The following is a 26,350-nucleotide window of genomic DNA, read 5'->3' as shown; positions in this document are numbered from 1 at the left end:
ACATACAGCTCAGAATAGGCCCTTCCAGTCCTTTGAGCCACACCGCCCAGCAATTCCCCTGAATTAAATCTGAGCTTAATCACGGGACAATTTACAGTGGCCAATTAACTCACCAGCTAGTAGGTCTTTGGATAGTGGGAGTAAACCAGAGCACGTGGACACAGGGAAAATGTGCAAACTCCTCACAGGCAGTGTTGAGAGTTGATCTTCAGTCACTGGTACTGTTATTGCTGTTGTAGTAGCCATTTTGCTACAGTGCCCCCCCTGAATGTTTTTGGGATGTTAATCATATCTTGAAAATCCAGACACTTCAACAACTTAATTCCCACCACTACATTAAGAACGTTGTTGTTCCGTTTCATGCCTTGTGGCGCATTGGCCGGCATTTTTGCCATTTCCGTAGCATTTGATTGTTTATGCGGCTGAGTTGCTAGCTCAGTGCTCAACCCAGCACGGACGGAAAGCATGCAAGGAGCCAGCCGGATCTGGACTCGGGACCATTTGCCTGAAGTCTGGTGTTGGTGCTTCTGCACCACTAGCCGGCTTATACTAGAATTGGGGAAACCAATATCGCTTTTAGCTGACATTTTCTAACAACTGGCAGGCTGATTGGTATCAGTTTCTGTCTTTTTCTAGTAGGTTTCTCTGTTAATCTCCTGCATTTGATCTGGAAACTGTGGAAGCAAAATTAGCAACAATTCTGCTGTTTGTGTCACTTTCCTCTCTCTTGTATTCTTCAGTACTGCATTTTAGTCATATGTTTCTGAGTGAATCTATTTTGTTTCACACGTAACATTAAAACACGTGTTTTATGTCAGCATCTTCACGCCCTTAGGAGGTTTGATTTATCACCAAAAAAATCTGACAAACTTCTACAGATGAAGAATCACAGAAAAATATAGCACAGGCAAGCACTTAGCTCCATCTAGTTCATGCTGAAGCATTTAAACTGCCTACTCCCATTGACCTGCTCCAGGACCATAGCCCTGCATACCCAGGTGTATCAAGTCCTCAGCATTCTTAAGTGGGAGGGTGAACAGCCAGAAGTCGTGGTCCATGTAGGTACCAATGACATGGGTAGGATGAGTGAGGAGGTTCTGCTTAGGGAGTTAGGTGCTAAATTAAAGGGCAGGACCTCCAGGGTTGTGAACTCAGGGCTGCTACCCGTGTCAAGTCTAGAACTTGGAAGATAATACAGTTTAATATGCGGCTAAGGAGTTGGTGTAGGAGGGAGGGCATAAGAGTTTTGGGTCATTGGGCTCTCTTCCAGGGAAGGTGGGACCTGTGCAGAAGGGTCGATTTGCACCTGAACTTGAGAAGGACTGATATCCTAGTGGGAAGATTAGTTAATGCTGCACAGTGGGGTTTAAGTGAGAGTTGCAAGGGGGTACAGAGACAGTTAATGAAGAGGGGTAGAGGCAGATGTTGGTAAGACCTCAGACAAAGTTGGGAATCAAAAGATTGAGCATGGTGCAACAAGAGCAAAAAGAGTGAATACAGGACTGAATGTGTTGTATCTGAATGTGTACAGTATATGGAATAAGGTAGATGAACTTGCAACACAGTTGCAGATTGGCAGGTATAATGTTGTAGGTATCACTGAATCATGGCTGAAAGATTATAGCTGGGAGTTTATTTCCAAGGATACAAATTGTATCAAAAGAATAGGTAGGAAGGCAGAGGGGGTGGCATTGCTCTGTTGGTAAAAAATGAAATCAAATCATTAGAAAGAGGTAGGTTTGGAAGGTGTTGAATCTTTGTGGGTAGAGCTAAGGAACTGTAAGGTTAAAAAGATCCCGATGGGAGTTGTATTCACCAAGACCAAGGAGATGGTGGTGGACTTTAGGAGATCTAGGCTTCATATGGAGCCAGTGATCATTAATGGAGAATGTGTGGAGCAGGTTAAGACCTACAAGTATCTGGGAGTACAGTTAGACGAGAAGCTAGACTGGACTGCCAACACAGATGCCTTGTGCAGGAAGGCACAGAGTCGACTGTACTTCCTTAGAAGGTTGGCGTCATTCAATGTCTGTAGTGAGATGCTGAAGATGTTCTATAGGTCAGTTGTGGAGAGCGCCCTCTTCTTCGTGGTGGCGTGTTGGGGAGGAAGCATTAAGAAGAGGGACGCCTCACGTCTTAATAAGCTGGTAAGGAAGGCGGGCTCTGTCGTGGGCAAAGTACTGGAGAGTTTAACATCGGTAGCTGAGCGAAGGGCGCTGAGTAGGCTACGGTCAATTATGGAAAACTCTGAACATCCTCTACATAGCACCATCCAGAGACAGAGAAGCAGTTTCAGCGACAGGTTACTATCGATGCAATGCTCCTCAGACAGGATGAAGAGGTCAATACTCCCCAATGCCATTAGGCTTTACAATTCAACCGCCAGGACTTAAGAACTTTTTAAAAGCTATTATTAATGCTTTTTGAGATAGTGATTTAGATGCATATCATATTTTTTACTGAGTTAAGTATTGTATGTAATTAGTTTTGCTACAACAAGTGTATGGGACATTGGAAAAAAAGTTGAATTTCCCCATGGGGATGAATAAAGTATCTATCTATCTATTCAGACCCCCAAACAGTAGTAAGGATGTTACCTGCAATTTACAGTGGGAGATGGAAAATGCATGCCAAAAGGGCAATGTTACAATGGTCATGGGGGCTTCAATATGCAGGGGGATTGGGAGGATCAGCTTGGTGCTGGATTACAGGAATTTCTAGAGTGCCTACAAGCTGGCTTTTTGGAGCAACTCGTGGCTGAGCCCACAAGAGGATCAGTTATTCTGGATTGGGTGTTGTGCAATGAACCAGAATTGATTAGAGAGCTGAAGGTAAAAGAACCCTCGGGGAAAGTGTTCATAAAATGATTGAATTTACTCTGAAATTTGAGAAGGAGAAGCTAAAGTCAGAGGTGTTAGTATTACAGTGAAATAAAGAAAATTACAGAGATTTGAGAGAGGAGTTGGCCAGAATTGATTGGAAAATAATACCGACAGGGATGATGGCAGAGCAGCAATGGCTGGAATTTCTGGAAGCAATTTGGAAGGCATAGGATATATACATTCCAATGAGGAAGAAGTATTCTAAAGGAAAAATGACATAACCTTGGCTAACAAAAGAAATCAAAGCCAACATAAAAACCAAAGAGGGGGATTATAATAGAGCAAAAATTAGTGGGAAGTTAAGAGGATTGGGAAGCTTTTAAAAACCAACAGATGGCATCTAGAAAAGCCATTAAGGAGGTAAAGATGGAAGTAAACTAGCCAATAATATTAAAGAGGATACCAAAAGTAAAAGAGAGGTGAGAGTGGATATCAGACCACTGGAAATCAATGCTGGAGAAGTAGTAATGGGGGACAATGAAATTGTGGATGAACATGCATCAGTCTTTACTGTGGAAGTCACTAGCAGTTTGGTGGAAGTTCCAGGTGTCAGGGGTCGTGAAGTGTATGAGGTTGCCAGAACTAGAGAGAAGGTTCTTGGGAAACTAAAGAGTCTGAAGGTAGATGAGTCACCTGGACCCGAGGGTGTGCACCCCAGAGTTCTAAAAGAGATGGCTGAAGGGATCATGGAGGCATTAGTAATGAACTTTTGATAATCACTAGATCCTGGAATGATTCCAGAAGACTGGAAAATTGCAAATGTCACTCAACTCTTCAAGAAAGGAGAGAGGCAGAACGAAGGAAACCTTAGGCCAGTTAGTCTGACGTCAGTGGTTGGGAAGATGTTGGAGTTGATTATTTAGGATGAGGTCTCAGGGTGCTTGGAGGCGCATGATAAAATAGGCCAGGGTCAGCATGGGAAATTCTTGCATGATAAATGTGTTGGAATTCTTCAAAGAAATAATCAGGATAGACAAAGGAGAATCGGTTGATGTGCACTTGGATTTTCAGAAGGCCTTTGACATGGTGCTACACATGAAGTTGCTTAACTAGCTATAAGCCCATGGTATTACAGGAAAGATTCAGGCATAGATAAAGCAGTGGCTGATTGGCAGATGGAAAAGTGTTTGAATAAAGGGAGCCTTTTCTGGCTGGTTCCCAGTGACTAGTAATGTTCTACAGGGGTCTGTGTTGGGGCCAATTCTTTTTATGTTATATGTCAATGATTTAGATGATGAATTGATGGCTTTGTTGCAAAGTTTTCAAATGATTTGAGGATAGGTAGAGGGTCAGGTAATTTTGAGGAAGTAGAGAGGCTACAGAAGGATTAGGAGAAAGGGCAAAGAAGTGGTAGATGGAATACAATGTTGGGAAATGTATAGTCATGTACTTAGGTAGAAGAAATGAAAGTGTTGACTTTTTTAATGGTGAGAAAATAGAAAAAAACTGAGGTGTAAAGGGATTTGGGAGTCCTTGTGCCGGATTCACTAAACGTTAATTTGCAGTTGAGTCTGTGGTGAGGAAGGTTAATTTCAATAGGACAAGACTATAAAAGTAAGGATGTAACGTTGAAAATTTATAAAGCACTAGTGAAGCCACACTTGGAGCAATGTGAGCAGTTTTGGGCTGAAACTGGAGAGGGTTCAAAGGAGGTTCATGATAATGAATGAAAATCAGAATCAGTTTTATTATCACCGGCATGTGACGTGAAATTTGTTAACTTAGCAGCAGCAGTTCAATGCAATACATAATCTAGCAGAGAGAAAAAATAATAATAAATAAAATAAAAATTAATAATAAATAATCAAGTAAATCAATTATGTATATTGAATTAATTTTTAAAAGTGCAAAAACAGAAATACCGTATATTTAGAAAAAAGTGAGGTAGTTTCCAAAGATTCAATGTCCATTTAGGAAACAGATGGCAGAGGGCAAGAAGCTGTTCCTGAACCACTGAGTGTGTGCCTTCGGACTTCTGTACCTCCTACCTGATGGTAACAGTGTGAAAAGGGCATGCCCTGGGTGCTGGAGGTCCTTAATAATGGACGTTGCCTTTCTGAGACACCGCTCCTTGAAGATGTTGTGGGTACTTTGTAGGCTAGTACCCAAGATGGAGCTGACTAGATTTACAACCTTCTGCAGCTTCTTTTGGTCCTGTGCAGTAACCCTTCCATACCATAGAGTGATGCAGCTTGTCAGAATGCTCTCCACAAAACATCTATAGAAGTTTTTGAGTGTATTTGTTGACATACCAAACCTCTTCAAACTCCTATTGAAGTATAGCCTTCTTTATAACTACATTGATATGTTGGGACCAGGTTAGATTCTCAGAGATCTTGACACCCAGGAACTTGAAGCTGCTCACTCTCTCCACTTCTGATCCCTCTATGAGGATTGGTATGTGTTCTTTTGTCTTACCCTTTCTGAAGCCCACAATCAACTCTTTCGTCTTACTGATGTTGAGTGCCAGATTGTTGCTGCGGCTGAGATTCTACCAACAACGGTTGTATCGTTAGCAAATTTATAGATGGTATTTGAGCTATACCTAGCCACATAGTCATGTGTATATAGAGAGTAGAGCAGTGGGCTAAGCACACACCTCTGAGGATCGTCAGCGAGGAGGATGTGTTATTACCAATCAGACAGATTGTGGTCTTCCGGTTAGGAAGTTGAGGATCCAATTGCAGATGGAGGTACAGAGGCCCAGGTTCTGCAACTTCTCAATCGGGATTGTGGGAATGATGATATTAAAAGCTGCTATAGTCAATGACAGCATCTTGACGTAGGTGTTTGTGTTGTCCAAGTGGTCTAAAGCTGTGTGTAGAGACCCATTGAGATTACGTCATCTGTTGACTTATTGTGGAGTTCAGTCTAGTCATGACCAACCTCTCAAAGCATTTCATCACTGTAGAAGTGAGTGCTACTGGGCGATAGTCATTAAGGCAGCCCACATTAATCTTCTTAGGCACTGGTATAATTGTTGCCTTTTTGAAGGAAGTGGGAACTTCTGCCCATAGTAGTGAGAGGTTGAAAATGTGCTTGATTGCTCCCGCTAGTTCATTGGCACAGGTTTTCAGAGCCTTACCAGGTACTCCATTGGGACCTTCCGCCTTGTGAGGGTTTACCCTCTTTAAAGCCAGCCTAACATCAGCCTCTGAGACGAAGATCACAGGGTAATCAGGTCAACAGGGATCTTCACAGCTGTAGTTGTGTTCTCCCTTTCAAAGCGTGCATAGAAGACGTTGAGTTCATCTGGTACTGAAGCAACGCTGCCATTCATGCTATTGAGTTTCGCTTTGTAGGAAGTAATCCTACACTTGATTCTGATTTGTCAAGATCCCCCCTCTCAGCCTCACCAGTGTAGTCCAAAGGGAAGCAAAGCAATACGTTTGGCACCAGCTTGGTTCTAGGAGCTGCCAGAAACATGCTCAGTGACATTCAGCCGTCTAAGTGGCTCCACTCCAGATTTGCTGTCTGTGTTTACTCCCACAGCCTTTGTCTTCTCCGAGGCTTCCCACAAGGCAGTGAGACTATTTACCTATAGTTGGGGATCCGGTTCTCGAGCACCAGGGCATGTCCACACGCCAGTGGGCCTGCGTGCTACGTGTGCAAGGGCCAGACTTCCTCCCTGTCCCCTGTAGTTCAGCTTGAGTCTGAAAGGAGTTCAGTTTGCATGTGTTGCCAGCGAGCAGGCACTACATGTGGCTTACTGTTAGAGAGGCTGTGTACTGGCAGGGAGAGACTTGCACATTCAGCTCTCCTTTTTGCAAGACTGCTAACCAGTGGTGGAAGCTGAAAGTGAGAGTAACAAGCACTACCCACTACACTGCCACACTAGATGCGTCACAACAACCATTTGGGCCTATATTCACTAGAATACAGAAGAATGAGGGGTGACCTCATTGAAACCTATGGAATGGTGAAAGACCTTGATAGAGAGGATGTTTCCTGTGTTGGGAGAGTCTATGATCAGAAGACACAATCTGAGAATTGAGGGGCGTCCTTTGAGAATTGAACTGAGGAATTTCTTTAGCCAGAGACTGGTGAATCTGTGGAATTCTTTGCCACAGGCAGCTGTGGAGGCCAGGTCTTTATGCATATTTAAGGTAGAGGTTGATAGGTTCTTGTTTGGTCAGAGCATGAAGGGATACAGAAAGAAGGCAGAAGACTGGAGCTAAGAGGAAAATTGGATCAGCATGATGAAATAGTGGAGCAGACGTAATGGGCCAAGTGGCCTATTTTGCTCCTATATCTTAAGGTCTTATGGTTTTATACCACTACTATCCAAATTTCTCTTAAATGTGGAAATCGAGCTTAAATACGCCACTTCTGCTGGCAGTTCATTCTACACTCACACAACCCTCTGAGTGACAAAGTTTTCCTTCATGTTCCCCTTAAACTTTTCACCTTTCACCCTTAGCCCATCCTCAGTGGAAAAAGTCTGCTTGCATTTACCCTATCTATACCTTTCAGAATTTTGTATGCCTCTATCAAATCTCCCCTCAATCTTCTACGTTCTAAGGAATGAATTCCTAAACCTATTCTGAACCTATTCAGGTCCTCCAGTCCCAGCAACATCCTTGTACTGTTAAAAGTATTCTGACTGGTTGCACCATGGTCTCGTACAGCAATTTGAATGCACAGGGACATAAGAAACTGTAAGAGAATAGTGAATTCAGTCCAACGCATCAAGGACATATTTCTTGGCACCATCAGTACATAGGAGGCACTGACTCAAAAAGGCAACGTCCATTCCATCTTCTCACAGTTACCATCATCAGGCAAGTGGTACAGAAGCCTAAAGACCCACACCACCAGGGTCAAGAACAGCTCCTTCCTTTCGTCCATTCAATTTCTGAACCAAACTCTACAACCCTAATCATTAGCTTAATTATTAGTTGTGCTTTATTGCTTCTTTATTGGTTACAGGAAAGTGTGCTAGAAATGTAAATTAATGTTGCAATTTGATGAAGAATAATTGTGATGCCCAACTGTAATGGACAAATTAGAAAATAGACCTTTTTTAAGTCAATTGTGGTTATCTGTTTTTTTTCTTGGACAATATGCTGCTTAACAAAAAAAAGAGAATATTAAAGAATTTGTACCGGTATGTTAAAAGAGAAATGGTTTAAATTATATTGGCAGTGACATTATACTAAAAGTGATATTCAGTTTACTTAAGTGTTGGTTGGTTGTCGATTTCAACAATAATTGTGTTTGTGCAGCTCACCTGATGTGCTTGCAGGTGAGTGTAGAGGTTAATTCCTGAACGTCATAAACATTCACAGTGGGGACAAGAGGGTTGCTCTGATTCTGTAGGCACAGCTGTTGTAGCTGCTTTCCTCTTCTCTCAGGCAGTCTCCAGGTCCGCATGACACCAATCTTCTCAGTGGCTCTGAGCAAAATTAACCAAGGTGCACCAACCAGTTCTGTCTCATGCCCTATGTTCCAGATGCAGGGATGCTGGCCTTCACAGTCTTTATACCTCTTGCAAGGTCTACCACAGTTTCTGCTTCCCCGTAATAACTTGCCATAGAGCAGCTTCTTAGGAGGTCTGGTGTTCTCCATACATATGATCTTGAAAGCTCAACAAAGTTGTGGTTTCCGGATCATGGCTTCAATACTGATAGTCTTTGCCCTATTGAGAACTTCCAGTAATGTCCCAGTGGATACCCATAATGGATCTCAGGCTGCACATATGGAAATGCTCCAGCAGTTTGAGTGGACCTGCTACTTCAGAATCAGAATCATAATCAGGTTTATTATCACTGGCATGTGACTTAAAATTTGTTCTACTTAATAATGTGACATGAAATTTGTTCCTCTTAATAATGCAGCAAAGTGAAATTGCGTCTTCAGTGATAAATCCATGTTTTCTTGGATATCTTTTAACTGGTGTTATAGGTGAGAGTGCAGGGTTAATGCTTTCATTAAACATTTTCTCAGGATAGTATATGATGTTATGTACATACTTTGATAGTAAATTGACTTTGAACCTTGATAGATATATTTGAAACTAGTTCTGATGTTTGTGTCAATTTGGTGTCCTCACTTTCCTTGGCAGGTGCAATGATTTCTGCAATGTTTCTAGTTCCTGATGTACTCATGTCTTTCTGCCCTCCCGCTGTTCACCCCTGCAACTCCCTTTCCTTCATTCTTTATCTCTTTAGCACAGTTTTTCTAATTGTGATTATTATTTGTCTTGTTCTGTGGTTTCATAACTCACCCAAATGGATGGTATTTCTAGTATTAAATTACTCAAAGCCTCATTGAAGTATTGGAATGTTTCTTACACCCGCCTTCTGTTTCAAAAGTAGAAGTGTTTCCAACCGACCAAGTCAAGAAAAGATATTTGAAGAAGGGCACTGTCAGCTAGTTTAAAGAAGGTTTGATTTCTGGTGTCTTTAGCCAGTGATTATGTGGAGCCATGTCAATTAAGAATTGAAATGTCTCATATCCTCACTGAATCAGAAAGATGAAAGTTTATTTTTCATTTTGTTCTTTCTCTGTTCAATATGAACACTATCAAGCTTTGGTAATTTGAGGCTGATATCCCATCATCAAGGTCATGGTTGAGCTTTGCTTCAATGTCATTTTCCTACATTATCTTTATATCCCTTGATTACCTTAATATTTACAATTCTATCAGTCTCTGATTTTGAATGAACTTAGTGACTGAGCGTCTACAGTTGTGTTAAGTTGAGAAAGTCATAGATTCACAAATGTTTGCCTGAGAGAAAAATCTAATTTCAGTCCTAAACATCTATTCCTTTTCTGATATTATGACTTCTGATTCCACACTCACCAGCCAGGTGAAACATCCTTCCTGTGTCCAGTCTGTTGAGTCCTATAAGAATTTTGTAAATTTCATCTTATTCTGCTGAGCTTAGAGAACACAGACTGTGTACTCAATATTTCCTTGAACAGCAAACACACCATCCATGGAACCAGTAAAGTGTATTTTCATCACATTCCCTCTCAAATAAGTACAGTAAGTACAGTTAATTGGATCATTGGTTAATCGGGGCTGCGGCTTATTTGGGACAACTCTTAAAGAACAAAAACGAAACGAGAAAATAGCAGGGATTCTGTTTGTTTATTTGGGACACTATGCCATTTAGTTGGGTCAGGAGATTGTTGTTGAACATTTTCTACCTGGCGTCTGTCAGGTGTATTTGTGTGGCAACAGTGTACTTAGAGCGAACAGTTGCATGTGTTTGTGTTCAAAAAGCAGTGCTATTCGCCACTGATAGTTGGCAAGAAATTAGCTATAAGACAATTCAGAACTGTTCTGCTAAACGTGGTTTCACACGTTCAGATTTGAGGTGCCAGAAACGGTTGGGCGTGAAAATGAAACAATTTCACTACTTCAATATGTTAGAAACTACAAATAATTTGACAGTCATCTTGATTGGTACAATGAAAGTGAAGATTTGGAGGATACAATCATTGAAAACATTGTATGAAGGCAGTCCATTATCTGCACTAGGTGTCTGCTGATTTTGTTCATTTCCAGTCAATCAAAAGAATACGGCAGTGCACATTGAATGAATTCTTTCTTCAATAACTATTAGGAACTAATACATAGCTTTTTGTACTGTAGAGTTAGTGGTAGTGTTCCCATTTGTTGTGTATTTCACTTAAATACATGAATTGTTACTCAGTTAAACAGTAGTTTGTCTTTTTTATACATTTTTAACTATTGCCATGAAACTTAGGCTAATTGGGGAAGCTGCTTAATGTAGCAAAAATATACTGGTCCTGATGTGTCCCAATTAACCAGAATCCACAGTATATCCATTTTTAGTGAAGGAGACTAAAATTATACACAGTACTCCAGACATACGTATCTTTACTCTTGCACTCAAACTCTCTCATACTAAAGGCCATTTGCTAATTGCTTGCTGCCTTTGCATATTGGCCTTCAATGACTTTTACGAAGTTACCAGGCCCCACTCCTTTGATCAACCCTATCTAACTCTTAGCATTTTAAAAAAATGGCACTTATCTATTTACTTAGCTTATCTATATTTCTTTAAATCCACTTAGCATAATCCCTCCTAGTCTGTATCGTCAGCAAAGTTAGAACTATCACTTTTGGTCCCCTCAGCCAATTTAGTAATATAGACGGAATAGATGAGACCCCAAGTACAATGCCTGTAGTACCTTACTAGCCAGAGCCTCTCAGCCTGAGAGAAAAAAACATTTATTGCCACTACCTGGTTTATGACTGAACTAGTTGTTGCTCTGTGACAATAAAATGCTTCCAACTTCCTGTGTTGTAACCTTATTGATCAATCTCCTGCATGGGACTTCATTAAAATCCTTCTGACAATCCAAAAGCACCACTACTATTGGTTTTACCTTTCAATAAGATATGATAAGATAAAATAAGACTTTATTTATCTTGAAGGAAATTATTGTTTCAAGGTTGCTCAGTCAAAAATATATACCGTACTTTAAAATATAAAATGTTAAGCATTGAGCTACGGAAAAATATAAAATATGCATTAAAAAGTAATGATGCAAGATACAAATGTCCAATGGAATTATATACATATATAATTAAGGAGGAGGAGTTGTCAAGTCTTATAGCCACGGGGAGAAAGGATCTCCTGTGGCATTCAATGGTGTGCCTCGGTGGAATTACCGGTAGTCTGTTGTTAAAGGTGCTCCTCTGTTTGTCCAAGTTGTCATGGAGGGGGTGAGAGGGATTGTCCATAATGCTCCATAGCTTCTACAGCATCCTCCTGTCAGTCACAACCACCAGGGAATCCAGTTCCATCCCCAGAACAGAACCGGCCTTCCTGTTGAGCTTATCGATCTTCATGGCATCAGCTGCTCTCACCCTGCTGCCCCAGCAGACTACAGTGTAGAATAGAATGCTAGCCACCACTGAGTCGTAGAACATCTGCAGCATTGTACCATGGATTTTGAATGGCCAGAGTCCCCTCAAGAAGTACAGTTGGCTCTTATTTTTAATCTATAGCCTCTGTATTTTAAGTCCAGCTCAGTTTATTGTCCAGATGAGTTCCCAGATATTTGTAATGCTGGTTATATCCATAAAGTTCTTCAATAGATTAGTTAGGTTTGGTCTTCTTGTCATATAGTTTATCCAAACTGACTCTGTTTAATCCTGTTGTGTTCAAGATGTTATATTATTATTTCCATTATAAGATCATAAGACCATGAGATATAGGAGCTGAAGCAGGCCATTTGGCCCATTGAGTCTACTCCACCATTCAGTCATGGGCTAATCCAATTCTTCCAGTTATCCCCACTCTCCTGCCTTCTCCCCATACCCTTTGATGCCCTGGCTAATCAAGAACCTATCTATTATGTGCTGACATTGGAGAGGATCCAAAGTAGGTTTACAGGGATTTTCCCAGAAATGAAAAGGTTAACTTACACTCAGTTGCCACTTTCTTAGGTACACCTGTATACCTGCTCGTTAATGCAAATGTCTAAACAGCCAATCATGTGGCAACTACTCAATGCATGAAAGCATGGTCAAGAAGTTCAGTTGTCGGACCAAACAGCAGAATGGGGAAGAATTGTTGTCTAAATGACTTTGACAATGGAATGATTGTTGGTGCCAGGCAGGGTGGTTTAAGCATCTCAGAAATTGCTGATCTCCTGGGATTTTCACGCACAACGGTCTCTAGAGTTTAAAGTGAATGGTGCAAAAAACAAAAAAACATACAGTGTGCAGCTGTTCTGCGGACAAAAATGCCACATTAATGAGAAAGGTCGGAGGAGAATGGCCAAATTGCTTCAAGCTGTCAGGAAAGTCACAGTAACTCAAAATAACCACGTGTTACAACAGTGGAGTGCAGAATGGCATCTATAAACACACAGCACATTGAACCTTGAAGTGGGGGTGCTATGGCAGCAGAAGACCATAAACATACAGAAATATACTCAGTAGTCACTTTATTAGGCACAAGAGATACCTAATAAATCAGGCAAGATGGAATGGCAGAGCACACTCAATGGACCAGAGGGCCCATTTCTATTCCTATGTCATATGATCTTACTATAAATTCTAGGATATTTCCTACTACTGACTATAAAATAATCTGCTCTGTCTTTTTCCTGCCTCCCCACCCCTCACTTTCATCTCCCTTTGTTGGCCTCTGTCTTAGATTTAATGCAATGATTTCTCCACTCTATCATGATTATGTTCATTTTCCTGATGGCTTTCTGTGACTTAAGAAAATACCGTTTCTTGTGCTAATTTTGGATTTTTTATTTAAATGCCTGTTCACTATCATATCTTTCCCAATCTACCACAGCTAGCTCTTCTCCTCATACCTTCAGCTTCTATTGTTTAGATTTAAGGCCTTAGTTTTGCATTAAATCACATCCCTTTCAAACTTGTTATTCATTTCTACCATATCATCACCATGCTTAAAGCCCTCTTACAAAAAGATTGTTTTTAAACATTTTTCTCAAAACACGATCAAAAATAGACTTTTCCACCTGTGGTTTCTTCACATGTTGATATGGAAGGAACTGTCACAGACTAGGCCAGCTTTCAAAATGTTAGTAAAGAGAGCTAACTGTACCGTGAAACATGTTTAGCAGATGTTGAGTTGTACACAATAGTTTGTTTCAATAAATGATTTAGAAGTAGCAATAATGGAGTTATCTCTATCTCTTGGGTTGGGATTTTTTTCTAGTCAAAAACAAGCCTTCTTCATCCAGAAGGGTGATATTTTAAGGATATTTTAAGATCATCCTTTGTAAACATCGGTCTGTTGTGAGGCACACACAAAATGCTCGGTCTGTTGTGTGAACTCACCATCAGGCAGAAACTGCCTGACATACATTCCTCCAGTATTTTGTGTGTGTTACTCTGGATTTACAGCATCCCCGAGTCTGTTGTGGGAAATGCTTTGTCATATGCTCACCAGAAATCTAAACGGAATTGAGGAACTCCAAAAGATCCACATATTTTAAACACTTGGGCAGTTTGAAAATGGGTAAACAAGGTAATGCATTAATTTTCTAAGTGGGAAACCACTAATCAGTCAGCATTGCAGACTGAGATAGGATGTGACATTTTGAATGTGTTTATCTTTTAGTTTTGTTTTCACTCAACAAGGTGTTTTACTGAACACTTTATTCAGGTAAAGTTTTAGATCTAAATTCAGAGTAATAACCACTATTTTGAAATCTTAGGGAATATTTACATATGCTGGGATTTGTTTGCATGAAGTGGACTGTTTTGTAATTTATTAACATGACGTACTGATTTTGAAACAAGGCGTATACTGTATATGCCATTGTATACACTTTTTATTTCCTTAAGAAACAAATCATCTGTTGAATCACGAATTTGTCCTTTAGTAGTATCTGGCCAAAAAAATTGCAATATTCTATTTACTGATTTCATTGTCAGTTCTGGCCATATCTCTTGTTGAACCAATTTCTCTAAGTGAAAATTTCTGTTCTCACGATAACCAAGGAATTTCCACTGGCAGTACTGAGCCTCAGAATAAAGTACTAAAATTCAGTCATCCAGGATTATAGAACATAGAATAGTACAGCACATTACAGGCCCTTCAGCCCACTATGTTGTGCCGACCCTTTCTTAGAAGTTTGCGTTAATGGCATGTCATCCAAAACTTAGCCAAACTTCTGTAGATGCACAATGGAGAATATCCTGACTGGTTGCATCACAGCCTCATATGGAAACACCAATGACCAGAAATGGAAGAGTCAACAGAAAGTGGTGGTGGATACAGCCCAGTCCATCACAGGCAAAGCCTTCCCCATTATTGAGCATATTTACAAGGAGCACTGCCACAAGAAAGCAGCATTTATCATCAAGGACTCCTATCATCTAGGCTCTTTTCTCACTACTACCATCAGGCAGGAGGTACAGGAATCTTAGGTCCCACACCACTAGGTTCAGGAACAGTTTTTACCCTACAGCCATCAGCTTCTGAACCAGTGTGGATAACTTCACTCACCTCAATGCTGGACTGACTCCACAACCCATAGACTCATTTTCAAGGACTCAAGAAATCATGTTTTCAGTATTATTATCAGCATTTTGTGTATGTTGTTTGAATTTCCAGCATCTGCAGATTTCCTCGTGATTTTCAGTATTATTTATTTTTTAATATAATGGTTGCACAGTTTGTCTTCTGTACATAGGTTGTTTGTCAGTCTTTGTTATTTATGGTTTTTCATAAATTTTATTATATTTCTTTATTTTCCTGTAAATGCTTGCATGAAAATTAATCTCAAGGCAGTATATGGTGACATACAAGTACTTTGATAATAAATTTATTTTGAACCTTGAATTTACTTCCACACACACCATATAGTGCTATCTTGAAGTAGAGCAGGAGAGCAGTTTTCTGATATTTATTCTTTAATAAGCTGGATGTTCATGTTCACATTTCTACTTATTGGAGCTTGCTGATGGGGAAATTAGCAGTCTTGTTTTCCTGCAATATTGTAATGCCTAAGCATTTTGGGCATCTTAAGATCCATAAAGGCAATATTTAAAGCATTTCTTTCCACAGCAAATAAATAGAAACTAATGTCACAACTAAAATAGACAATTTCATTCCCTTGTAGTATGATTATGATCACAAATAAGAGAAAGTCTGCAAATGCTGGAAATACGAGCAACACACACAAAACACTGGAGGAACTCAGCTGGCCAGGCAGCATCTATAGAAAAAAGTACAGTCAATGTTTCAGGGCGAAACCCTTTGCAGGACTGGAGAAAAAAAGCTGAGGGGTAGATTCAGAAGGTGGGGGGAGGGGAGAGAAAAACACCAGCGGTAGGTGAAACTTGGAGGCAGAGCGATAAAGCAAAGAGCTAGGAAGTTAATTGGTGAAAGAGACAGAAGGCCATGGAAGAAAGAAGAAAAGGGTAGGAGGAACATCAGACGGAGGCGATGGGTGGGAAAGGGGAGGAGAAATGATGAAGGTGGGGGGATGGGGGCTGTGCTGGAAGTTTGAGAAATCGATGTTCATGCCATCAGGTTGGAGGCTACCCAAATGGAATATAAGGTGTTGTTCCTCCAACCTAAGTGTGGCCTTTTCCCGGCAGTGGAGGAGGCCATGGATGGACCCGGCAGTGTTTGGTGCTCCCGGTGTGACCTTTTGTATATTGGTTAGATCCAACGTAAATTGGGAGACCGCTTGGCCGAGCATCCACTCTCTATCCACCAGAACAAGCGGGATCTTCCAGTGGCCACCCATTTTAATTCCACTTCCAATTCCCATTCCGATATGTCCATCAATGGCCTCCTCCACTGCTGGGATAGGTTAGAAGAACAATACCTTATATTCCGTTTGGTTAGCCTCCAACCTGATGCATGAACATCAATTTCTCAGACTTCCAGTAATGCCTCCAGCCCCCTTCCCCTTCACCATTTCCCATCCCCTTGTCCCTCTCTCATGTTATCTCTTTGCCCGCCCATCACCTCTGTCTGGTGCTTCTTCCCCCCACCACCACCTTCTTTCTTCCATGGCCTTCTGTATCTTTCACGAATCAACTTCCTAGCTCTTTGCTTCATCCCTCCCCTTCCAAGTTTCACCTGCCGCCTGGCATTTCTCTCTCCTCTGCCCCCACCTTTCACATCTACTCCTCAGCTTTTTTTTCCAGTCCTGCCAAAGGATTTCAGCCTGAAACGCCGACTGTACTTTTTTCCATGGATGCTGCCTGGCCAGCTGAGTTCCTCCAGCATTTTGAATTTGATTATGATGTCAGTTACAAATTATAAAGTTGGAGATTTTTAACAGTATTTATTGTTGAGATACAGTATGGAGTTGGCCCTTCGAGCCATGCCACGCAGCAATCCCTGATTTAATCCTAACCTCATCACAGGATAATTTATAATAACCAATTAACCTACCAACTGTTACGTCTTTGGACTGTGGGAGAAAACCATAGCACCCAGAGGAAACCCATTCAGTTATGGGGAGAACTTACAAACTCCTTACAAGATTGAATAATATAACAACTTCCACCCTTCCCTTAAATTTTACCTGCCTAGATCAAGCTACCTAGGTGCTACCTGACCTGCTGAGTTCTTCCTTTAGTTTTTGTGTGTTTCTTCGTTCCAACATCTGCAGTCTTTATTGTGTCTGTATTAACAATATTGTTCTTTGCATTGCTATTGAATATGCTAATAGCTAAATATTTTCAACAAACAATAAATGAAATTAGTAAGATTTTTTTTGTCATTCTCCCAGTCCCATTCCAGTTAGAATCATTCAGCACAGAAGTAGTCCTTTTGACCAAACTGGGCAGTCAGTGCTAACCTGATGCCCACCTAAGCCAACTCCATTTTCCAGCATTTAGCCATATCCCTCGAAACCTTTCCTATCCATGTTCCTGTCCGGTTGTCTTTAAAATGTTGTTAATGTACTTGTCTCAAGGACTTCCTCTAGCAGCCCATTCCATATACGAATCATCCTCTGTGTGAAAAAGTTGCCTCTGAGGCTCCTGTTAAATCTCTTCCCTCTCAGCTTAAACTTTCAGTTCTTGGCTCCTTGACTTTTAAGAAGATCCTATCTATGTCCCTCATGATTTTATACACCTCTGTAAGATGCCGCTGATTCTCCTATGCTCCATTGTATAAAGTCCGAATATGCTGAGCCTGTCTCCATAACTTAGTCCTGCAACATCCTCATAAATTATTCCTGCTGTTATATGATTAGAAAAGAGATTCAACTCCTGTTCTGGGTAATTTCCCAGTACTCATGGATTACCAAAGTTAATTTTAGATCTTTACCCCACACATGAATGTGCAGTGCACCAGTTTCTTTCCATGTTATAAATTATGTTGAGCTGAATTTGTCTGCTTTTTTGTACAGCAATGTGGTACAGTAATTATTCAAATCAAAATCAAATTCAATTATCATTCTACTGTACATGAATACAGCAAAATACAACAGTGTTCCTCTGGGAGCAAGGTGTAAAACATACATAGGGCATTCAAAACAAGAGCAAAAATCATAGTCATGCAAAAAAACACATATATAGTCCAAGACCCTGAGCGACATGTCCCGCACATTGATTGTACTGATGTCTATAAGTTTACTAGCCCAGTACTTTTCTAATCTATTGTTATTTATTTCAGAACTGGGAAGATGCTATTAGGCACAAGAATAAAAGAGAAACCTACACACTTCCAGTCATCAGAAAAAACATTTGTTTTTAACTTTAAGTCAGGACAACAGTCATATGTGCTATCTGCACCCCTCCAGATCCCAATGCAAGGAAGCATCAATGATTTACATGGACGTCTTATGCTCTTACATAATCTTCCTTATTTTGTTGAGAATGGTGAGTATTTCATTTGAAATTTGACAGCCACCTAAACCATTTAACTGTACGTAACTATATACAATGATTTCCTCTCAAATGCTCTTATCTTGGTCATTGAGTAAAACTAATTTTCTTATCAGAAGAAATTGCTGACTTTCCTGTTCTGAAATAACAATTTGTCTCTCCATTTACCCATTTCTACCAATTCATCATTGATCAAATTGTCATGCGATAAAAAATACATATATAATCCAAGACCCTGAGCGACATGTCCCGCAAATTAATTGTACAGAGTTCTATCTTACTTTTACATTCAATTTGGTGATTTAATGTTTATTTAGTTATTTTGGCTGCCATCTTTATGAGGAAAAGTGTAAATATGCATGAGTTAATTATCATGAATAATAACAAAATATACCTCTTGAAACCAAATGCTTTGCTTTTTTATGAGTAAACACAGACATCAGTCTGAAGAAGATTACAAGCTTTCGTAAATAGAAATAATAATGTATTTATAACCATTTGAAGATATCATCTGATTCTAAGGTGCCATTTAACCTAACCTGTCCATTACGGCCATACTAAAATTCAATATAATCTTTGTGATGAGGAGTGATGCTCTTTAAAATGAGAGCCAGCATTGTCAGATTAGAGTGTATTACTAATAATAAGAGCATGGATAATTATTTATTAACAATCCAATAGAAATGATGGAGTGAATTGTGTCAAAGGTATCCCAGCTGAAGGGATTCTAATCTTGTCTGACTGCTTTATGGGGGATAATTATTGTCGTCATCACCCTGTCATTCAGTATACAACAGTTATTACTACTTATTTTACCATTAAACTGGCAGTTCTCTCATGGTGGATGCAACACAGCAGATTGCTGTAGGAATTGGGGGACTCTAGCATTACTGCATGGGGCAAACTAAGTGGACGATGGCACTTGAAGAGGACTATGGGAAAACTTTATTCAAAACAACAAATTAATTAGGATCTGATTTTTAAAAATACATACAGAACTAAATCTCCCAATTCAAGTGATACTGTTGATTTCTTTTGGGATCAATAAAGTATCTATCATCTAACTTGCCTTTTGGGTAGGAACTCTGATGTTGATTATCTTATTCTTCCAGTGAATCTGAAGAATATTGTTGAGGGCATTGGTGGCATTTTTCAAGTGTCTTTAGGTGCCTGTTGCAAGTAGTTCTGGTCTCAAAAGTAGACAAAGGGCAAGGATCACTACTGTACAGTAGACACTAAGTTTGTTTTGTGAAATCTGTATTGATCTTCATATCGATAAAAGACTTCGCTGACACACTGAAGATGATGGTGAATCTCTTCATTGATGTTTTCTTCACCAAGAGATGGCTTCTGAGATATGCAAAGTAATTTTGACAGGAAACTGTATTGTTGGATGGCAATGCTCTACTGAGAGGCACTTTGTTAGATGTCTTTTGTCTTGTGAATGTTAATTATAAGGCCCATCCTCCTGTAAGCTTCAGAGAACAAATTAACAATGTCTTGGAGCTCAGCCCCTGAGCAAATACTAATGAAACATCATTTGCATACTGCAGCTCGACTACTGAATTTTGAGTAACGTTGATTCTGGCATATGGTCACTGTGGGTTAAGCAGTTTTCCTATAATCCTGGAACTTAGTTCCACTGTAGTGGGAAGTTTGTTGGAGATTAGATACAACAAATGGGGCAAGAAAGATTCAAAAAGATGTTCAAATAATGAGGCAGCCTTATTTGACACTGGTCTTCACCATGATTGATGCTGTTGCACCCACACCTTGTCTGCCAGAGAAAGTGTTATCTCCCAGTGGCCACCCATTTTAATTCCACTTCCCATTCCGACTTGTCAGTCTATGGCCTCCTCTTCTGTCACGATGAAGCCACACTCAGGTTGGAGGAGCAACATCTGATCATCCGTCTGGGTAGCCTCCAACCTAATGGCGTGAACATTGATTTCTCAAACTTACAGTAAAGCCCACCACCCCCCCACCTCCTTCACCATTCCCCAAGCCCATTTCCCTCTCTCACCTTGCCAGCTTACCTGCCTATCAAGTTCCTTTGCTGCTCCTCCCCACTTTGTTTCTTCCATGGCCTTCTTTCCTCTCCTATCAGATTCCCACTTCTCCAGCCCTGTAGCTCTTATACTAATCAACTTCCCAGCTCCTTACTTCAATCCCCCTTTTCACCCATTACATTATGTTTCTTCCTCCCCTCTCCCCACTTTCTCACTCTGACTGCTCACCTTTTTTTCCCCGTCCTGGTGAAGGGTCTCAACCTGAAACGTCAATGGTACTCTTTTCCGTAGATGCTGCCTGGTCTGCTGGGTTCCTCCAGCAGTTTGTGTGTGTTGCTTGGATTTTCAGCATCTGCAGATTTTCTCTTGTTTGTTCTAGACCTGTTGGTTAGGATTATTATGAAACAAACATGAAATTGGTGATGAATTTGAGAAGGGTGTTCCATTATCCCTCCCTGATGGAGTCAAAGTTCCCAGTAAGTTTGAAAAGCTTGTGTATTGCCTTTGATGCTGCTCTCTACATTTTTCTTGAAGCTGTCATGTGAAGGTTATGTTCATTGTAGCTTAGCTGTAGTTGGACAGAAACTATACTATAATTGTGAGAGCAGCTCTGTAGCTATTGTGGAGAGGTGGTTGAAGTGACCCTGTTAATGATACATATTTTTGGAGATGGTAGAAAGACCCTACTTTAGTTACCATAGTCAAGCTTGTCTCCATTCTTGAAGATGCTCATGATTATGGAATCATCTGAGGTCCCCCTGTATTTACCAGATGTGGACATGGAGGTAGCGAATTTGTGACTGCATCTCTCTGCCACCAATTTTAGCACAGCAGTAGGGATATTATCTGCATCTGAAACCTCAACTTTTTTTAGTTGGTATGTGGCCTTTGGTCTTTGAAGCTTCTTATCAACCTACTGACTAAGTAGGTAAATGTGGCATTGAGTCAAGAGAGCAGATGTCATGGATAGATTTGAGTACTCTTCCCAGTGGTTCTTGGCTGCTTCTCTCTCCATATGTTAACCTTAATTCTTTGATTCCATTGAGGCCTTGAAAAATTATTAGTGGTTTACACCCAGAAATAAGCACCCATCTACCATCAGGCTCAAGCACAGTTTTGACCCCACTGTTAAATAGTTACTAAATATGACAATTGCACTAGGGAACTATTTAATAATTTGGATGCTTAGCCTCATAATCTACCTCGCTTTGATCTGCATCTTGTTTACATTCACTGCACCTTCTCTGTGGCTGTTATACTTTATTCTACATTGTTATTCTTTGACCTTGTTCTAGCTTAATGCACTGTGTAATGATCTGATATGTATGATCATATGCAAGATCAGCTTTTCACTGTATCTTTGTATATGTGACAATAGTAAAACAATTCTAATTCCAATTCTAAAGCAGGAGGACATTTGCTTAATTTTGCACATCTCTAGGAACTTTCAAAATCCCAGTGACACTCCACAGTTGCAAACACTGGAGAAGACAGTGGCTTCAAGGGAAAGGGAGACAGCTCCCATGATCACTCAGAGGGACATGCAAGTTTTGATCAATGAGATGCATATGATGGGTACATTCCATGTACATCTATGGTACTCCTGAAGATCCACCAGGTTCATATTAAGAAATGTCTAGTATGACGTGGCCACAAGGTATTAACTAGGGGAAAGATACCTCTCAAAGATGATCAATGTTGAAATAAAGTTCATAAATCTCCAACATAAGCCATCTGTACATATACTTCATGCCTGCAGAACAGAAATGCTGACAGAATTCCTTTTACTTAGAGGTCTGAGTTCAGATCCCAGCATGCTCACTTTTACCATCTTCAATAGATTATCTTTCACAATTTCCACCAACTTCAGGGAGATTCTACCACAAACTATTTCCCATTTTATGTGTCACTTTCCCATGCAACCATGAGATTTACAAAACTAGGACAAGAAAATCTACTGATGCTGGAAATCCAAAGCAATGCACACAAAATGCAGGAGTAACTCAACAGGTCAGACAACATCTGTGGAAAAGAGTAAACAGTTGATGTTTCAGGCTGAGACCTTTCATCAGGTCTTGATGAAAGGTCTTGGCCTGAAATATCGACTGTTTAGTTTGCAGCGGTGTTCCCTGAGTTGGAGAAAATACTGCTATTTATTGTAACATGCATTCTAGAACATTCTGTGCTTCTGAAATTGTCCTGTGTTTACATTAACACAATGTCTGTCTGTTTAGCAAAATGCATACAGGATATGCTCCTGGTTCCACTGTGCATGGTTTACTTAAGTCACAGGTTGCAGCTTTTTGCTTCAGAGGAAATGGGCATAATGTGCATAATTCTGTCATTTGATGTGTGCCAGAGAAAGGGCAGCAACATGATAGCAAATGGCAGTCCTCAGTCCATTTTCACATCTGAAAATGATCTCCAGTGAGGTCTATGTAAGGAAAAGTTGAAATTTAACCCTGGAGTATCCAAAACACAAAACTCTACATGTATGGATTTCTGGGTTCTTGCTTTATTTTGTAGTGTTATATTCAGATTTGAATCTTTTGTGAAATATGCTGTGTTAGATTGAATACAGCAATACAGAATGGTTGACATTAGATTGCATCTTTCGTATTAAGGGATATTTTTGAAGAAAAGGTGAATCCTTTTTCAGCAATGTTTTTCCAATGTTTTACAGATTTAAAAAATTCCCTTTATCAATTTATTAATGAAGAAACTGAAAGGAATTATGACAAAGAAGCAGAAGCTGCATTAGAAAAAGTAAAAAGCAGCGAATTGAATACTGAGCAGCTTGTTAATGCTTGGGCAAAATCTTATCATGAGGTATGTATTTTAGAAAAGTCAGTCAATAGCTTGGGGACATCCAATAGCATAAAGCCAACCAAACAATTGGAAGAATTAGATTTTTGTTTTGGACTATGCTTCTGCTTTGCTTGTTTCCTAAAGATAAATCTTAAGTGCAGATTTGAGAGCTGTTAGTAAAAAATCCTACAGGAATACAATTTTGTTTCATCTATTAGCTAGGTTTCTTTTTCTGTGACTAATTTAACATAGCAGCTGTACAATGATTTATATGGTTTTATGACATTAAAGGACAACACACAAAGAAGCTGGAGGATGAGCAGATGACTTCTGGCATCTACATGTCAGGGCACTGAAGCAGGGACCCAATTGCAGACCAAGTACTGTGCACACTGTGATATTTACTGAGGGGCAACAGAGTCAAAGTTCAGGCAGAGATCAAAAATTCCCAAGAAATCCCAAAAAAAACCAGAAGCAACAAACACAAATGCTGGAAAGGCTCAGGAAAACTCACTGACCCAATCTGGCAACAAACAGGTGAAAATGCAGGACTAAAATACACTGAGCAATAAACAGAGAGGCAGGAGATAGGTGGAGCACAATGAGACACAGGTGGCAGCAAAACAGGTAATAATGAGAAACAGGTGAGAGGCGAAGTACTCAGTAATACAGGGGCCGGAGTAGAGCAGGAGCAGAGGCAAGAGCACATGGAGCATGAAAACAAACAAGAGCACATGGAGCATGAAAACAAACAAGAGCACATGGCAGTACAAAAAACACAATGGCGGCTAGGGGGAAACACACAAAAAGACAGAGTTCAACTGGAGGTACTGACACTACAGTCTTTTGTGTCTCCAAAGAATAAGGATAATTGGTTTAAGCACAACCTGTGACAGACCTCATTACATAGTTAATATTTCAAATATTTACATTTATATGATACCAATGTTTACATGTTTTATTGAAGTTTATTTCTTCATTTAGAAATACTATGTGGCCTCAGGACCTTCCAGCTCAATGAGCCCGCGCTGCCCAATCGCACTCATGTGACCAATTAACCTACAAACCTGTATACCTTTGGAATTTGGGAGGAAACCAGAACACCTAAAGGAGAGCATATAAACTCCTTACAGGCTGCAAAAGAATTGAACCTGGGTGTCTGGCACTGTAATAATGTTACTCTCACCACTATGTTATTATAAACACCTTGCTGTTAATATTGTCCTTGTATTCTCATGTCATTTTCCATGAATTAGTTTGCTGCACATTGCATTCTATAGATTTGATGCTTCAAGGTTATAAAATAATTTTAAAGAAGTCACTGAGCCAAATTTAACTAACGTGCTTCATTAATTTCTAGACCACATTGGAATATGCTCGGCCAGAAGAGCCAAGCTGGGATGAAGATTTTGCAGATGTATACCATGACTTGATACATTCTCCAGCCTCTGAGACTCTGCTAAACCTGGAACATAATTACTTTGTCAGAGTTTCAGAGCTCATAAGTGAAAGAGACATGGAATTAAAGAAGCTACAGGAAAGGTTTGTAATTTTTATACAAATGAAAGTGTCTGCATAATATGCTGTTTTTCTGTCTAACTCAAAAGTGGAATGTATTTTCAATCCAAGAAATTGAGCCAAACATTGTTGCAACCGGTGCAAATACAGCAGTGATATAATAAGCATGGAATTCCAGAGATGAATTAATTGCTGGTGAATGGCAAGTTTGATCAGTGCTATCAAGTTCTTTGTGAAAATATTCTGATTATTAAGAAAAGTAATGCTGTTAACATAATTTGAAGTAGTTCACTAAGAGAGATTAGTGAGGCTAAATTGATGTAGTTGATATTCATTGATATGAAATACAACTTTACACAAAATCTAATACCACTGGTAGAACCTGGTTATACTATCTGCAGTCCAGTTCTAATTGACAGCATGCATATTCACAATAATTATCTGTTTCAGTGGTGCATCATGACTAAATTGAATATATTCAGCAAACTTTCATGTCTTTTTCTGTTCCTTCAATGAAAATTTACCCTATGTTTATTAGATTTGGTGTATACTGGAATAGTCGCTTTATGTATTTTGAAATAAGACAAGACAGTACGTACCAGTCTTCATAGAGGGATCAGAAGTAGAGAGAGTGAGCAATTTCAAGTTCCTGGGTGCCAGTATCTCTGAGGACGTAACCTGGATACAACATATCGATGCAGCCATAATGAAGGCAAGACAACAACTATATTTCATTAGGAATTTGAGGGGATTTGGTATGTCACCAAAAATACTCACATATCTCTACAGATGTACTGTGGAGAGCACTCTAAGTGGCTGTATCACCATCTGGTATGGGGGGGGGGGGGTGCTATTTCACAGGATCAAAATAAGCTGCAGAGAGTTGTAAACTTAGTCAGTTTCATTATGAGCACTAGCCTCTGTAGTATCTAGGACATCTCCATCACCTAGGACATGTCCTTTTCTCATTGCTACCATCAGGAAGGAGATACAGAAGCCCGAGGGCACACATTCAGTGATTCAAGAACAGCTTCTTCCCCTCTGCCATCTGATTTCTGAATATACATTGAGCCCATGATCACTACTTTTTTATTTATTTTTATTTGCACGACTTTTTTATTTTAACTATTCTCTCTCTCTCTCTCTCTCATGATTATGATTACTTTTTTGTTGGTTTTGCTGTGTGAGGGAGGTTAGTATGTTATTTATCTTCTCAAGGAACTCAATGCCTTTAAAACTGATTTCTTTTTTTAATAGGCAGTCTGTAGAAATGGACAAAGTAATGCAAGAACTAGGAAACACACTTACAGATCAAGATGTAAACTCAGTTGCTGCTCAACATTTTGATTCCCAACAGGTAATCCAGCTGTACTTCACCGAGACAATTACATTTAATTTATTAAATTTAATTCAGGTGCAAAGTAACATTCCCAGATAAATCAGTCACTTCAGTACGGAGCCACAAAAATTATAATGTGAACCAAAATCTTAAAATTTTTTAAGTGTAGTCTATTTATGTGTGCAGAAATTTGTACAAATTATTTTGAAGAAGAAAAAAAAGCTCCACAAAAGCTCAACCAACTTGAATATACAGGGTGAAGGTTAACGTATTTAACTTTGCTGCCACACATGCCTATAATTTTGTTCTGTGGAACGAACATAGTACTAGAGTAACATTCCAGTCATTTGTAATCCAAAACTTTGGAAACCCTAATGGTTCAGCATCTGGTTACCAGTGAATGTTTGCATTTCCTGCTCACTGGGGTCTTGGTGACCAAACTCCCCCTTACTCACCAGGCCACCAATTC

At 39.9% G+C, this 26,350-nt stretch overlaps 1 protein-coding gene across 3 annotated transcripts in view; it reads left to right on the top strand.

Moving 5' to 3' along the window:
* Positions 1-26,350, top strand: part of ferry3 (FERRY endosomal RAB5 effector complex subunit 3) — a 60,270-nt gene that overhangs the window by 884 nt on the left and 33,036 nt on the right. For 2 of the 3 annotated variants that reach the window (XM_073066338.1, XM_073066339.1), the window contains exons 2-5: positions 17,996-18,201; positions 22,900-23,045; positions 24,385-24,566; positions 25,800-25,899. In XM_073066338.1, the coding sequence (XP_072922439.1) occupies positions 18,006-18,201; positions 22,900-23,045; positions 24,385-24,566; positions 25,800-25,899 (624 nt within the window). In that variant the 5' untranslated portion in view covers positions 17,996-18,005. Of the gene's footprint in view, positions 1-17,995; positions 18,202-22,899; positions 23,046-24,384; positions 24,567-25,080; positions 25,255-25,799; positions 25,900-26,350 lie in introns of those variants that run through there. The other variant, XM_073066340.1, reaches the window with a different exon arrangement.

This window comes from Hemitrygon akajei, chromosome 14 (assembly GCF_048418815.1).
Source record: "Hemitrygon akajei chromosome 14, sHemAka1.3, whole genome shotgun sequence".
NCBI lineage: Eukaryota > Metazoa > Chordata > Chondrichthyes > Myliobatiformes > Dasyatidae > Hemitrygon > Hemitrygon akajei.
This window is presented reverse-complemented; position numbering and strand designations above follow the sequence as displayed.